Source organism: Leucoraja erinacea, chromosome 2 (assembly GCF_028641065.1).
Source record: "Leucoraja erinacea ecotype New England chromosome 2, Leri_hhj_1, whole genome shotgun sequence".
Classification (NCBI taxonomy): Eukaryota; Metazoa; Chordata; class Chondrichthyes; order Rajiformes; family Rajidae; genus Leucoraja; species Leucoraja erinaceus.
The window spans coordinates 45634864-45651848 of NC_073378.1; the positions used below are offsets into that span (position 1 = coordinate 45634864).

The 16985-nt window shown below is 42.5% G+C and overlaps 1 protein-coding gene across 11 annotated transcripts in view; it reads left to right on the forward strand.

The window, feature by feature from the left end:
* The window catches only part of LOC129709613 (ankyrin repeat and IBR domain-containing protein 1-like), a 67855-nt gene that overhangs the window by 12363 nt on the left and 38507 nt on the right, over window positions 1–16985 (forward strand). For 10 of the 11 annotated variants that reach the window (XM_055656071.1, XM_055656136.1, XM_055656120.1 and 7 more), the window contains 4 exons: window positions 7044–7344; window positions 11818–12000; window positions 13206–13323; window positions 14719–14927. In XM_055656071.1, the coding sequence (XP_055512046.1) occupies window positions 7044–7344; window positions 11818–12000; window positions 13206–13323; window positions 14719–14927 (811 nt within the window). The remainder of the gene's footprint in view (window positions 1–7043; window positions 7345–11817; window positions 12001–13205; window positions 13324–14718; window positions 14928–16985) is intronic. The other variant, XM_055656153.1, reaches the window with a different exon arrangement.

A 16985-nucleotide genomic window follows, 5' to 3' on the forward strand; every position in this document is an offset into this window, starting at 1 on the left:
TCAGTCAGAGGTGGGGTAATGTTGGTAGAGGAATTTTTTTTGGGGGGGGATTATTTGAAATTGTGCATTGGCTACTGAAGACATGTAATGAATGATTTTATTTCCTCTTTAAATTTAGACTGAAGAATCAATTTAATTGTTATTTAGTATGTCTATTGCATGACCTATTAACAATTCAACATGTCATTTGTTCTTGGAAATTTACAAGTTTCCCTTTTACAGAATCCCCTGGCATGCTTTTTTATCATACATCAACTCTTTGTTCTTCTAAGATGCGTCCTTACCCTCTTATCTATATGTTCCTAATACACAATCAGCAGGTGCAACATTTCTGCATGAACACTCATATGTACTTCACACCCCCTCTTGAGACCATTCTGCTCACTCTAAATTGGATAACTGTTTATATGATGGTCAATAACAAATGTGTGGAAATTTTCTCCAACCAAATATTGGAATCCATCATTTCCCCTGGTAGTTTAAGCTAAATCAAATCACAGCCTTTACCTTGGAATGTGCTTTCACCCTTTTACTCCAACCAAATGCATCTCCTAAACGTTGGTTGATTTTGTCCCAGTGTTGGATAGAAAAGTAGAAATTAGGTGCAGGAGTATGCCATTCGGCCCTTCGAGCCTGCACCGTCATTCAATATGATCATGGCTGATCATCCAACTCAGATGTCTATACTTTCAGTATAGGAGTAAAGAGGATCATCTGCAGCTTAAACACTCATATGTACATTGGGAACTTTTCCAATTGACCATTGGCTAGCCTTTCTAGTTTTAACCTCGGTATACTTGAGCAAATCTTAACTCTGCTGCCCTTTGTCTTAAATAGAATAATGTTTCATTCACTCCTGTCCCCATACTTGCTGGTCTCAGTTGAATAATGCTTTTCAAACATAAGCCTTTTATTTTCAGAATAGACATACCCTTCACTTAATGTACCTTTTTTTCTGAAACGTATAATTGTCCATGTGTAGTGATGTCCTAAAATGCGTCCACTTTACAAAAAGAAGTTTGGGCAGTCGTAAAGCCATAAAGGTGGATACATCTCTTCTGCTAATGCTACTTTGAATCCCTTCATCCAAATCATTGATGTATATTGTAAATAGCTGCTAGGCACCACTAGGCACTGCCTGCCATTCTGAAAGGGACCCGTTAATCCCTACTCTTTGTTTCCTGTCTGCCAACCACTTCTCTATCCATGTCAGCACTCTACCCCCAATACCATGTGCCCTAATTTTGCCCACTAATCTCCTATGTGGGACCTTATCAAATGCTTTCTGAAAGTCCAGGTACACTACATCCACTGGCTCTCCCTTGTTCATTTTCCTAGTTACATCTTCAAAATATTCCAGAAGATTAGTCGAGCATAATTTCCCCTTCGTAAATCCATGCCGACTCAGACCGATCCTGTTACTGCTATCCAAATGTGCGGCTATCTCATCTTTTATAATTGACTCTAGCATCTTCCCCACCACCGATGTCAGGCTAACTGGTCTAGAAATTCCCGTTTTCTCTCTCCTGCCTTTCTTAAAAAGTGGGATAACATTAGCTACCCTCCAATACTCAGGAACTGATCCTGAGAACATTGGAATTATCCCCAATGCATCCACAATTTCTAGAGTCACTTCCTTAAGTACCCTGGGATGCAGACCATCAGGCCCTGGGGATTTATCAGCCTTCAGTCCCATCAGTCTATCCAACACCATTTCCTGCCTAATGTGGATTTCCTTCAGTTCCTCCGTCACCCCAGATCCTCTGGCCACTACTATGTCAGGAAGATTGTTTATGTTCTCCTTAGTGAAGACAGATCCAAAGTACCTGTTCAACTCATCTGCCATTTCCTTATTCCCCATAATAAATTCACTTTTCGGTCTTCACGGGTCCAACATTGGTCTTAACTATTTTTTTCCTCTTCACATACCTAAAGAAGCTTTTACTATCCTGCTTTATATTCTTGGCTAGCTTACCTTTGTACCTCATCTTTTCACCCCGTATTGTCTTTTTGGTTATCTTCTGATGTTCTTCAAACATTACCCAATCCTCTTGCTTCCTGCTCATTTTTGCTACGTTGTACTTCTTTGCTTTAATTTTTATACTGTCCCTGGCGTCCCTTGTCAGCCGTGGCCGTCCCTTTCTCCCCTTGGAATCTTTCTTCCTCCTAGGAATGAACTGATCCTGCACCTTCTGTATTATTCCTAGAAACACCTGCCATTTGTGTTCCACTGTCATCCCTACTAGTGTTTCTTTCCAGTCAACTTTGGCCAGCTCCTCCCTCATGACCCCATAGTCCCCTTTATTCAACTGCAACACTGACAACTCCGATCTACTCTTCTCTCTCTCCAATTGTAGATTAAACCTGACCATGTTATGGTCATTGCCTCCTAATGAATGGCTTATTAACCTCCAGATCCTTTATCAAATCTGGTTCATTACATAACACTAAATCCAGAATAGCCTTCTCCCTGGTAGGCTCTAATACAAGCTGTTCAAAGAATCCATCACAAAGACACTACAAAGTCCCTTTCTTGGGGTCTAGTACCAACCTGATTTTCCCAGTCTACCTGCATGTTGAAATCTCCCATAACAACCACAGCATTACTTTTACTACATGCCAATTTTAACTCCTGATTCAACTTGCACCCTATGTCCAGGCTCCTGTTTGGGGGCCTGTAGATTAGTCCCATTAGGGTCTTTTTACCCTTACAATTCCTTAGTTCTATCCATACTGACTCCACATCTCCTGTTTCAATGTCACCCCTTGCAAGGGACTGAATTTTATTCATCACCAACAGGGCAACCCCACCCCCTCTGCCCACCTGTCTGTCTTATCGATAGGAGGTATACCCTTGAATATTCAGTTCCCTGCGCTGGCCCTCTTGCAGCCATGTCTCAGTAAATCCCACAACATCATACTTGCCAGTTTCTAACTAAGCCTCAAGCTCGTCCACTTTATTCCTTATACTTTGCGCATTCATATACAGTACTTTGACCTCCATATTCACTTCCCCCCCCTCGCAATTGACCCTGACCTTACTCTGTTGTCCATTCTCAAGCTTTCCTTCACATTAATTCGACAATCTTTTGTAATTTTTTCTGTAGCCACTTCCCCTTCAACTCCATCTTTATACCCCCACTATTTAGTTTAAACCCACACGTGTAGCCCTAGCAAACCTGCCTGCCAGAATGTCGGTCCCCCTCTAGTTAAGGTGTAACCTGTCCCTTTTGTACAGGTTACCCCTACCCCAGAAGAGATCCCAGTGGTCTATAAATCTAAATCCCTGCTCCCTGCTCCAGCCCCTCAGCCACACATTCAGATCCCCAATCTCTCTGTTCCTGTCCACACTAGCACGTGGTACTGGAAGCAATCCAGAGATAACCACCCTAGAAGTCCGGCATTTCAGTCTTCTTCCCAACTCTCTGAACTCATGTTGGAGAACCTCCTTCCTCTTCATCCCGATGTCGTTTGTGCCCACGTGCACATATACTGCCGGCTGTTCACCTTCTCTCTCGAGGACATTCAGAATCCGGTTTGTGACATCCTGAACCCTGGCACCAGGGAGGCAACAGACAATCCTTGCAACCCGTCTGCCGCCACAGAATCTCCTGTCCGCTCCTTGGACAATGGAGTCACCCACCACTAGGGCTCTGCCCAACGTCGGTCGAGTCCCATCTCTAGGATTGGAGCCACCGACAGGTCCGCCGCTCCAACTGGAAACATCGTCTCCCCGGACAGCTCCCAAGAGGACGTACCTGTTTTCATTAGGCACAGCCACCTGAGTCTTCTGCACTCCACGATTTCCACCCTTTCTCTCTGTCGCACACCTTGGTTCTTCCCGTAACCTCGGCATGACTACCTCAGTGTAGGTCCTGTCCAGGAAACTCTCGTTTTCCCGGATGACCCTGAGGTCATCCAGCACCTTCTCCAGTGCCCCAACACGGTCCTTTAGGAGCTGAAGCTGGACGCACTTGCCACAGTTGTAGCAGCCAGAGGCTCCATCTGTGTCCCTGGGCTCCCACATTCTGCAAGTCCTCACACTGTCTCATCTGCTCCAACATGTGTTCACCTTGTTCTGTCCTCTTGCACTTTATGCGTAGCCTCCTCTCCTCAGCCTCCTCGCCGAAGACTCTCGAGCCAAAGACTCACACTTTACTCACAAGCACTTCCCTCCCTGCAGCTCCCTAAGAGCCGTCTTGCTTATATTGACTGATAAATTGCCTAATTTACCAATTTACAAACCAAATTCCTCAGTTTTAAACTGTTTTTCCCCCTCTGACTCGGGAGCCAATCAGTGCTTTCTCCTGCTTCTCTTTGCTGCTGTTGCTTCAAAATCCACGGGAGCTCTGACTTCTTGAGTCTTGAATCTGAGAGTATTATTCATGAGTTTTAGTGAGATGGTCACATCTAAGGTGTAGGTAGTTGGGTGACCACCAGTAAAGATAAAGGTGGTAGGCATACAGTGCAGTGTTCCCTTTGGCTATCCCCCTCTGCAACAGGTACAGCTCTTTGGATACTGTAAGGGGAATATCAGCACCCAGGTCAATGGCACCACAACTGGCTCCAAGACCCAGCAGGGAAGGGTGGAGTCCGATGCGAGGTAGTAGTAATAATAATAATAATAAATGTATTTCGTACAGCATGTTTAAAAACAACTCGCATTGACCAAAGTGCTTCACATCAATGTAGTTACTAATTTGATACATACAACGGTAGACAGAGCTAACAAAACATACATAAACTGTTTACAGCGCCCCCTCAGACGGCCTCAAAAACACTTGGGAGTAGAAATTGATTTTGAGTCTGAATTAAACGAGTCGATGGTGGGGGCAGTTCTGATGAGGAGCAGGATGCTATTCCACAGTCTAGGTGCTGCAACCGCAAAAGCGCAGTCACCCCTGGGATAGTCAGTAGCCCCAAGTCGGCCGACCTGAGGGACCTGGAGGTAGAATGGTTGGTGAGAAGATTTTTGATGGGGGGGGGGGGGGGGGGGGCAAGTACCTTAAGGGCTAGGATAATGTGTTGCCGTCCTGGTGCTAGGGTCGAGGATGTCTGATGTTTGCAGAACATCTTCAAGGAGGGGGGAACGGCGGGGGGGGGGGGAAAGAGAGAGTCAAGGGTCGTTGTGTGCATTGGTGCCATCGACATAGTAGGGAACAGGGACCAGGTCCTGCGAAGTGAATATAGGTTGTTCGGAAAGAGGTTTAAAAAGCAGGACCTTAAGGGTATTAATAGATTTTTTTACTCCCAGTCGTTATGCAGAAATAGGAAGATGAGGCAGCTTGATTTGTGATTGAAGAGCTTGTGGAGCAGGGCAGGGATTTAAATTCTTGGATTATTGGAATAATTTCTGCGGGAGAGGATACCTGTATGAGAGGGATGGGATACACCTGAACTGGAGAGAAACAATATCCTGGGAGGAATGTTACTTGGAAACGGTTAAAACTTAGTTGACGGGAGAGGGAGGGTCCAAGAATGGAAAAGTGGCACACGAGAAGTTGGGGCAAATACTGCAGTCGAAGAGTGCATGCTCAGAAGTCATGACAGCCAAAAGCAGGGTATAGTGGAAGGCAGGTGTTTTAAACCACATTTATTTCAAAAGGCCTAAGAAGTTGAGCGGGCAAACACAGTGTGTGAAGTGGCTCGGAATTGGGATAATATAGCCATAACAGAGAGACTGAAGCACTGACAGCTTGATGTCCAGGTTACAGGTGCAAGAGGCATGACAAAGTGCAGCTAACAGTGCAGGGGAGTTAATTTTTTGATGAAGGAAGACTTAACCATAGTACATAGAGAGAATGTTATTGGGTGATTGTCTAGTGAGGCTATATGTGTGGAATTTAGAAACAAGGATGTTGAATTAAAGGAACAGATGTACTGGGAGATTGCAGTGGAAACATTTTTATTTATATGAGTTGTTGCATCTTTGGGAAGTTGAACCAGGGTATAACTTTCACAGTGAAAAGTAGGGCCCTAAGGACTGTTGTGGACGGACCGCTGGCCTTCATGTTTGTAATACTACACTTGGATATTGTGTACAATTTTGGTTACGTTACTATAGGACATATGTCATTAAGCTGGAAAATAACTGTAAAGAGGATTTACAAGACTGTTGTCAGGACTCAAGGGCCTGAGTTACAGGGGAGGTTAGGGTAGGCTATGAGTTTATTGGAACATGGGACACTGAGGGATGATTTTATTGAAATGCCTAAAATCGTGAGCGGCATTGAAAAGGTGAATGCACATTGTCTTTTTCTTGGGTAAGCAAAATCAAAAACTAGGTTTTAAGTTGAGAGCAGAAATATATAAAAGGGGCCTGAAGGGCAACTCGTTCGCACACAGGATGGTGCTTACATACATGGAGCTGCTGGATAAAGTGGATGAGGCGGGTACAGTAACAGCATTTTGAAAGCATTTGGACAGGTACACAAATAGGAAATATTAAGAGGCATATTGGCTTAAGGCGGGCAAATGGGACTAGCTTAAATGCACGTCTTGGTTGGCATGGATGAGTTTGCTGAAAAGGTCTGATTCCATACTCTATTACTCTATGACTCCGTAAAATTGACAAAGAAAAATTGTGCTACGTCTTCTGTTTTAAATAGACAACTGTTTATTTTTGAACAGAGCTCACAAATTCCAGGTTCTCCCATGGGAATCCCAATGTGAAATTGTAGAGGAATAATGCTAACAATTATTAGGAGAATGCCAGCCCTTGCTGTGATACGATACGATAAAACTTTATTCATCCCTGGAGGGGATGGGATATTCCAATTGTTCATTTAATTCTTTACCAAAGGACTAAATGCAGAGACTGCAATAAACCTAAGATTTGGAACTGACTGAATGAGGGGCAAAATGTTTTCATCTGAGCTAATTACCATGCCACAACTTTTTATTCCAGCACATTGCTTTGTATTATGGTTGTTAAAGCTTCATGCTTTTGCAACAAACAACATATTGAATTGACTAGCACATGATTGTGATCAGTTCTTTTGAAAATCACCTCTTTTGAAAATCATTTCCCTTGTGCCCTACAGAATCTTCCTTTTCAACAAAGATGGGAATCCAAACAAGCGGAATATACATAATGAGACTGCTTTGCATTTGTTGTGTATGGGGCCGCATATCATGCTTCCTGAAGCAGCCCTGCAGCCTCGTCTTGCACGACCCTATGAAGATGATGACAAGAGAGCTGAATGTCTACACTTGATCCTTAGGTGGAAGGGTGCCAAACTTGACAAAGGCGAGTTCGAAAAGGCTGAAAACAATGCCATAGACAACAAAAAGAGCACACCTTTGCACTATGCTGCTGCCTCAGGGATGAAAACATGTGTGGAGGTAATTATTCCTGGGCTGCCTAGTGGTTTAAATATGTCTAATTTAGATTTCGATAATAATTATGTGCATTCAATAAAGCCAAGAAGTGGAATAGCCGTTTGAGGAGTGTGTATATCAATTTTCCATTTTGTGATGAAGCCAAATCCATTTTAAGAGAAGGTCAATCAAATTTGTTGGGTTTTTTTTAAATTCGCCAAATTTTAAACTATCTTGGACAAAAGTTGCAGATATCCATAATGACCATATTTTACATTTGAGAGTTGCATATTTTCCCTAACATTCAACGTAATAACTATTGGAATGAGATGATGATTTAAAATATTACGTTTTGAAGCTTGTAACTTTTTTGAAAGATTCAAGCTCAATATTCAAAATGTTATATATTTTTTAAAAACCTCAAAGCAGGTAATCCTGTTCAGGATATCTTAAGCATGCAAGTACAGTAATCCCTTGTTGTAATGGATCCCTTCATAGCAGATTTTGGTTATAGCAGGCGAACCTGCCGACGCCCAGCTCTCACCACCTCCCCTCCGCTTACAGCCCCGGCTTGCGACGCCACGCTGGCTCGCAAGGTGCACCGGCAAGCCCTTCTTCACCCACCGCACCATCGAGTTGACGTGACTATTATTGCAGCTTATGTCATAGCCCCTGCGGACAGTGCTTTCTTCAGGCCACCGATAGGACGCGCTCGGGGACCTTGTCAATCAGTCTATGAAAGTAAGCATGCAGGTACAGCAGGCAATGAAGAAAGCGAATGGCATGTTGGCCTTTATAACAAGAGGAATCGAATATAGGAGTAAAGAGGTCCTTCTGCAGTTGTACAGTGTCCTAGTGAGACCACACCTGGAGGATTGTGTGAACTTTAGGTCCCCTAATTTGAGGAAGGACATTATTGCTATTGAGGGAGTGCAGCGTAGGTTTACAAGGTTAATTCCCGGGGTGGCGGGACTGTTATATGCTGAGAGAATGGAGCGGCTGGGCTTGTACACTCTGGAGTTTAGAAGGATGAGAGGGATCTCATTGAAACATATAAGATTGTTAGGTGTTTGGACATGCTAGAGGCAGCAAACATATTCCTGATGTTGGCGGAGGTCCAGAACCAGGGTCCACAGTTTAAGAAGCATTTAGAACGGAGACAGGAAACACTTTTTCTCACGGAGAGTGGTGAGTCTGTGGAATTCTCTGCCTCAGAGGATGGTGGAGGCAGGATCTCAGGATGCTTTCAAGAGAGAGCTAGATAGAGTTCTTAAAAATAGCAGAGTCAGGGGATATGGGGAGAAGGCAGGAACGGGGTACTGATTGGGGATGATCAGCCATGATCACATTGAATGGCGGTGCTGGCTCGAATGGCGGTGCCGGCCTACTCCTGCACCTATTGTCTATTGATTCCTCCCTTCACCAGCGGCTTTCTTTCTTCTCGTTGTCTGTTCTGCCATTCCCCCTTCGCCGTCCCCTCCCCCGTTGATCTATCCACGTCCTCTTTCCCCCATTACCCATCTCCACCGGAGTCGCTGACATAATCTACCTCGGGCTATAACTGTGAGCTGCAACAACAGCTGTGGCAGCTGGTGAAGAGGGGCTCACTGGTGCAGACCAGTGGCATCAACACCTAGTTTTAAGGTGAAACGACACAAAGTGCTGGACTAACTGCAGACTGAATCAGTCCGAAGGAGGGTCCTAACATCACCTATCCATGTTCTCCAGAGATACGGCCTGACCCACTGAGTTGTTCCAGCACTTTGTGTCCTTTTGTGTATTAACCATCAGCTGCAGTTCTTTATTTCAACTAGTTACAATGATAATACCTTACTCGGTTATAATGAACATCGGCACTAACATTCCACCCCCTATGGTCCGTTATAACAAAAGTTTACTGTATGCTACATTTTAAGCTACAATGAGTTCATTGACGACAAAGCAGTGTAATCAGTCAGTGACCTTGAAGACAGTGTGGACTTCCATATTCTAGTATCCATTTAAAGAGATCCCTGAGGTTGAGTAACTCAAATGGCATTCAGCATCTCACTGAGGAATTTGCACGAGAGTGCACATAGCAAACTGGGAAGTAAAAAGTGCACGTTTTAAATTAGTTTTGGAACTTTTAGGATTGCTGTACACAGTTTTATTGTAAAAGCTGATTACAAACAGTTTGAATTTTTTATCTACTAATTTTAATACTCACTACTTGCAAGTATTTGAAGAAATTATAATCTGCACAGATCAGTTCAAGGCCTGAAAAATTGCCGAGCAGTAACTGACCCACCGAGTTCTTCCAATGGATTGGTTTTTGCTTAGGATTGCAGCACCTCCAGTCTCGTCTTTCAAATTGACTTGATACTCTGTTTATAAATGCACTTGCGTTTGTACAACAAAGTGCGGCATTTTTCATATATTATGAATTGTTCCGAGTACCTGTTACTCATATTGGCTGATTTCTGGAGATGAATCAGATTTGTAATCCGATTTGCACTAATATAGTATTTAATGCTTGTCTCTGTACTGACAATTTTGATATAATTATGTATAATTTAGGGCACTCTTATTGATGGTAAGGATATAGTCTTAATTTCTACGTGCATTACATAGCCCAAGGTGTGGTCCACCCCCAGCACATTTGCTGAAACCTCATTCATGCCACTTTTATCACTGGACTTAACTATCCCAACACCGTTATGGCCACACTCCTTACTCGAACCTCCAAATTGATAATCAAAATCACTTTCTGATAGTCCTTTAACTTGCACTATGCATAGTTTTCATCCCTATACATGAAGACATCTATCAACCACTGCTTAAAGAACTCTTGGATTTTAAAGTCTCCATTTTTGTTTTACACCTCTGTGGCCTAGCTTTTTTTCCTTTCCAGCGCTTTATCCTCCTACAATTCTCTAATATGCTATCCTCTGGATGGTTTCAGATATAATTCCTCATTGTGGAAACATAGAAAATAGGTGCATGAGTAGGCCCTTTGAGCCATTCAGTATGATCATGGCTGATCATCCAAAATCAGTACCCCGTTCCTGCTTTTTCCCCCATATCCTTTGATTCCATTAGCCCCAAGAGCTAAATCTAACTATCTCTTGTTGGTGCCCATGCCTTCAATCACTCGTCCCTGTGTATTGTGTCCTTACCTTCTGGCTTTTCAGTTATTTTGCCCCCATTAAGGTCAGACCTCCTGTTTGACTAATATTTTGGTCATTTTCCAATATAAAATTGTTTGCTAATGCTAAGTGAATAGTGAAGTGCTCTGATGAACTTCTGTAGTTTACCGATGCACACTTGAATGCAGACCCTTTTTTTTCTAAAGGTTCTCCTGCTTTGTCGCAAATCTATCTTGATCCCTAATCACTGGAAACTAAACTCTGTTTCTATCTATTGTATCCTATCAATGTATAGCATTAATCAAATGAAAATTACCCCGATTTTCTTTGTTATCTAGTACTTTTCTATTTTTCCCAAAATTTGAAATTTTCTTTTTTCTTCAATCTTTCCTTTATCAGCTTCAATCTGTATTATGCCAGGGAGTGGAATGAAATCATTGCAGTCTTTATACTTTCAATATTGACATGATCTGATATGCACAAGGCCAGCATAGGGTGATGACTCAATGAGATATCATTTGAAAGTCACTCTGTGTAACAACCTAACACCTTTTTTTTTCACCTTCATATTTTTATTTTTATAAACAGAAATTATATATACTGTATTTTCTTAGGTCTTGCCTGCTCAACAATCTCTCTCAACAATGTCCCTCCCCATTACAAAACCTTTTTTCTTAGTGTTACTACAGTGGTGTTTTCCTTTTTTCTCTCTCTTACACTTGTACAGATGATAGAGCTAAATTTCAGCTTCTGGCCTACAGAACCAAAAACAAATTGATAAATGGTCAAAGTGTATACCAACTGACTATATTAATTATTTTTAAATAATCTCTGGAAAATCTAACCCTAATGAGCCTGTCCCACTTACGTGACTTTTTCGGCGATTGCCGGCATCCGTCATAGGTCGTTGCAGGTCGCCAAAAAATTTCAACATGTTGAAAATCCAGCAGTGACCAGAACAAGGTACGACTCTTTGGTCGACTACTCACAACCATACAGGCTTCAACCCGCGAAAGGTCGTGAGCAGTCTCTTCAGTCGCCCAAAGAGTCGTAATGTCTTTCTGGTCGCCGCTGAATTTTCAACATGTTGAAAATGATGTGTGCCGACCATCGCCGAAAAAGTCGTGTAAGTGGGACAGGCCCATTAATGACAGCAAGCAGTGCATTTGTCTACATGTTCAGCTGTTTTGGTAATATTCAGAAATATGTTACTTTGTAGTAATTCATTATTTAAATGTTTAGCAAACTCAAATGGAAGTAATAAAGGGAAAGTCTGCATTTGGGTAATATTTGCTGAAGCCTAACCTGCACTTTCTCCTCGTCTTAAACCATGGGCATGAAAACTTAGCTCTTTATTCTTTATTGATTGCAGCTTTTAGTGAAATATGATGCAGACCTCTTTGCAGAAAATGAAAACCGAGACACGCCCTGTGACTCTGCTGAGAAACAGCATCATAAGGATCTAGCTCTGAATCTTGAGTCACGGATGGTATTTTCACGAGATCCAGAAGCTGAAGAAGTGGAAGCGGAGTATGCAGCTTTGGACAGAAGAGAGGTATTGGTTTTTATACTATTTGTCACTTTCAACCTGAAACAAATTAACTTTATAGATTAGTCACAGGTGACTGTAACATATCTATTCAAAGCAATTTATTATTTGGAAACAAAACAAGATTGCTTCATTGTCACCAAGATGACCCTGGCCAGATATTTTAGCAAAAACAAATAACGATTAAAGATTCTTTATTAATCTTAATACTAAAGATATTTAATACTAAAAATGTTCTGTATTTGAATTTAAAAACAGAAAATGTTTGCAATACTTAGCAGGTAGCATCTGAAGATGTAGCATCTGTGGAGAGATGAAACAGTTAAGGTATCAGGCCAATGGCCTTTCAACCCGATTAGGGAAAGTTGGAAATTGGTCATATCTGAAGCTATAGCTTCCAGTCATTTTGGTTCACCCTTGCTCTCTCGATCTGGATACTTATACCAGCAAAGTCCAATGCAAGTCAGAGGAGCATCATCTCAGTTTCTGACTAATCATTGGCGCTATACGTTGAATAAAAAATTTGGGGCTGAGATGTGATTTTTTTTTTCTTTCTCTGTAGATGCTATTTAACCTGAATGTATTCAGTGCTTTTTGTTTTCACGTAGCAATTGCTGCATACACAACATTTTACTTTAATGCTCCCCTTTGCAGTCATTCAGCAAAGGTTTTACTTGCTAGACGTTTGCATTTAAGACAGTATAATTAAAGTTATTTATGTCACTGATGACATACTGATAAAATTCCAATTTAATGTGTTTCACCCAGGCGAGGTGATGAATTAATGTGGTAAAACTGTTAACGTTATAGCTTGCTGTAATATAGTGCTGAAATTGTCATTTGTTGTGCCTCTTTAACAAGGTTTACATTTTATTCCATCATACTGCTTGAATCATTAATTCTTTAAAATGTTGTACCATTTGATGCCTTGAAGGCTGTTGAAATTTGAGCAAATTGGCCGAATCTAAGAAATACAAAAATTATCATTGTTCAATTTAAAACTCTTGCCTCATTTCAGTGTTTTAAAATGTTGATCCAGCATTTAATAAAAAATGTTTATCATTGTAAAATTAATTTTGAAATTAGTGAAGAATTAACTTTAATGTTTATGACCCATATGCTTGCATTGAACTGTGGTAGTTGCTTATTTTACATAATACAGTTGCTACATGTTTTTGTTTGATCAATTGTTACTTTCTCCCAATATGAAGGCATATGAAGGATTAAGGCCACAGGACTTGAGGAAGCTCAAGGATATGCTGATAGTTGAAACTGCAGACATGCTTCAAGCCCCACTCTTTACTGCAGAGGCACTGCTCAGAGCCCATGGTAATCAACTTGTAGCAATCAAGAGATACAGTTGTTATACAAATCTGTCATTTTTATTTTTTTCTGCGCTTTGTAATTGTCCAAAGTCTTATTTTATTATATTTAACATCATAGGGTCATGAATACTTGCTTGAATAATTGTTGTTTATTTGATGCCAATTGCAATTAGTTTCATACCTGCCAACGTTTTAAGATGTACAAGGGCGGCATGGTGACGCAGCGGTAGAATTGCTGCCTTACAGCGTTTGCAGTGCCAGAGACCCGGGTTCGATCCCGACTACAGGTGCTGTCTGTACGGAGTTTGTACGTTGTCCCCGTGACTGCGTGTGTTTTCTCCAGATCTTCGGTTTCCTCCCGCACTCCAAAAATAAACTGACTTATCTACCATATCTGTGCCTCTAATATTTTATATATAATGTAAGCAGTTGAATATTGTCAAAATGTATATAACGCAAGTTGTTTTGCCATAGTGCAGAAATGTTATGATGAGATATGTGATAGCATGGAATGTTGATCATGATATCACCAGGGATGATAGTTATAGTCATGAGAAATAGCTGCTTATGCTGGGATTGCTTTTATATAACATATAACATAAATAGGCTCAACAAAGTGGAAAAAACACTATCCTTTGGCATAGAAGAAACTGCAGGTGCTGGGGCCTTGAGTAAAGAAACAAGTGCTAGATAAACTTGGCGGGTCAGGAAACATCTGTGGAGGAAATGGACAGATGATTTTTCGGGTTGGAACCCTACTTCAGGCTGGTCACCTGAATCGCCAAAGACACTCTCCTTTGACAGAGAGGACAATTTAAAAAAAAATTGTAGAGGATGTAAAACTAAATGGTTAACGAGCATTAGGAAAAATTGTCAGCAAACAAAAATAAATCCAGAACTGTTATATTCAGCATGTGAATAGGAAGTTGAAAGAGGAGAGATGGTTTAATTTGAAAAGCACAAGCAACATTAACTTTTGGAAGCAGAGTGCACAGCCCAGGTAGTAACAAAGTCGTCATCAAGCAAGATGCTGCAGGAATATCGGCAAAGGACAATGTAGTTGAAGTAGCAACTGTGGAGTGAAAAAATACTAATTTCAGGCCAAATCTTTGGAGCAGGTCTGGAACAGGCCAAATGTTAGAAATCAAACATTTTTAAAGTTGCAGAAATGCAGGAGGGCGGGCAGAACAAAGGGAATCTGTGAAACAATGCAGCCGAGAGATTGAACGGCACAAGTGGCCTGCTCTCTCTCTGACAGATGCCATCTAATCAGCGTATTTCCAGCATTCTGTGTTTATTTCAGTTTCCATTGCATGTTTTGCTTTTCAAAAAAACTGTTTAATATCAGAGGAGCAACAGAAAACAGTGCAATAATGTTATATTTTCTCTGATTTCCTAGACTGGGATCGAGAAAAATTACTTGAAGCTTGGATGCTAAACCCTGAAGACTGTTGCCAACGTTCAGGTATTCAGATGCCAATTCCACCTCCCAGTGGATATAATGCATGGGACACTCTTCCCTCGCCACGAACACCTCGCACCACCCGTTCCTCTGTCACCTCTCCTGATGATCTCAGCTTATCTCCAACTGATGATGATACACCTGTGGTATGTACGATTTATCGTAGTTATTTTAACAGCTCTAAAATTTGTCTGACTTTCCCTGTAATGCATACAAGACTGCCATATCATCACATTATGTACAATATCACCAGTTTGTCCAGTTATAGTTCATTTTCGCTATGCATAATTTAAATCCATTCTATTTTCTACAAAATTCTGAGGTTCTATGAGCAATTATTAATTAGTCAAACATTAGGCCACTGAGCCACAATGATTGATAATCAGTTTGCTAAGTTAAAGTGTGCTAGATCGTGATATGGTGCATTGGGTGAACATCTTGGGGTTAGCGGAATCGAGGGGTATGGGGAGAAGGCAGGAATGGAGTACTGATTGTGGATGATCAGCCATGATCGTATTGAGTGGCGGTGCTGGCTCGAATGACCTACTCTTACACCTATTGTCTACGTATCTATGTATAACACAGTTATTACAAGGGTACAGGTTCATGGATCAGACTCATAGAACAGAAAAGGAATCACTCTGTTTAGTTGCAAATCAGTTTTCTTGGCACGAGAGAGAACAAAAACAATACTTGTCTCGGCATGTGCGGGGGGGCCGTCTTACAGCAGCACCCCTTCCTCTCTCTCGGCCCCCGTCCACGGCGCTGATTGCACCCCAGCCCGTCGGTGAACCTCTCTCGTCAAGAACTGCCTTCTGACTTATTTATACAGGCAGAAATCAGTCCTTGAAATAACTGTTGCTAAGTCCTGGCCAATAGTGCTGCTCCCAAATTCAAATTACAACCAATGCACACAGCGCTACAGACTTGGCGCGCAAAGCTTTAAACAGAGCACTGTCAGCTTAGCGCGTGCGGCTTTAAACAAAGCGTTGTCGGCTACAGCGTTATGATTCTAAATATAGCGCAACCGGCCACAGCATTATGGGATTTAAACATAGCCCTATGGGCTTGAAACACAGTGCTATGTGTCACAGACTGTTCTGGCAAAATTCTCGTGCAAAATTCCACCCCTCGAACAGTGGTTCTCGTCACATCCGGCCCACAGGCTTTACCTTGTTACATCCACCTCACAGCTTTAGTAAAGTCCACGCGGCCGTGATGCCAATCCACACATACAACGCAGTAATATTATGGCCAACAAGATTGTCCCGATGGTCAGTCCCCAGTGCACCACTGTTGTCCACCAGCCTCCAAACATCCCGAAAGGCCACCATCCTCCCGGGGGGTTGTAGTCATGGTACTGTTCTCCAACCCTTCAAATCTCCACGGCTTCCTGGATGTGGTCAGCGAGGTTGGTGATGTTCTCTGAATCATCTGGAATACAAGTACAGCGCTCCCACCCGATCAAAATACAGCTGCCTCCTTTCTCAGCCAGGATGAAATGTAGGGCTACGGTGCGAATGGCCACTACTTCTGCTGATAGTTCTGTGATGGCCTCTTTTACCCCGTCTCATTGGCTATTTCTTCCATGGCTGAAGCCATGTTAACCATTTCCCGTGCCAGCTTTGCAGTACCATTGGAGGGAAATGCAACAGCCCAAAACCTCTCGGCCTCCATAATAGCTGTTTCACATGTCTTTGCGGGGGGGGGGTATGAGGGTAAGGATGGCAAGTGTCTCAGGTGGGGTACCACATATGCCAGGTAACAGCATCCCCTCCAGGGCATTGGTCTCTCCCATGTCCCAAAGTACACCCCTGGCATTCCCGGGAGCCATGAGTAGGCCCACAGGCCACACACCCAGTATGTTCCATTAACCAGACGTGGGGGGTCCGCCGCGGTTTATGTCGTACAGGTACTATTACCCAGGGAGGGGCCCATCCCCTCAAAGTTACAATGGCAGGTATTATGACTGGACTCGCCGGCCCCAGTTATGCAGAAGCCGGACTTCCTCCCCACCTGAGTGTGGTTGAATGGCGGAATGTACCACCCGTCAAAGCAGTGACACTGACAATCAAGGGCGGTTTGGTGGCAGTTCTTCACCGCACTACTCCTGGTCTCGTTACAAAAAGACCACGCGGACATTTGGTCGTTATGATTTAAGGAGACTGCCCACAGTGGGCAGTTAGCCATTGGGCGTATTTATA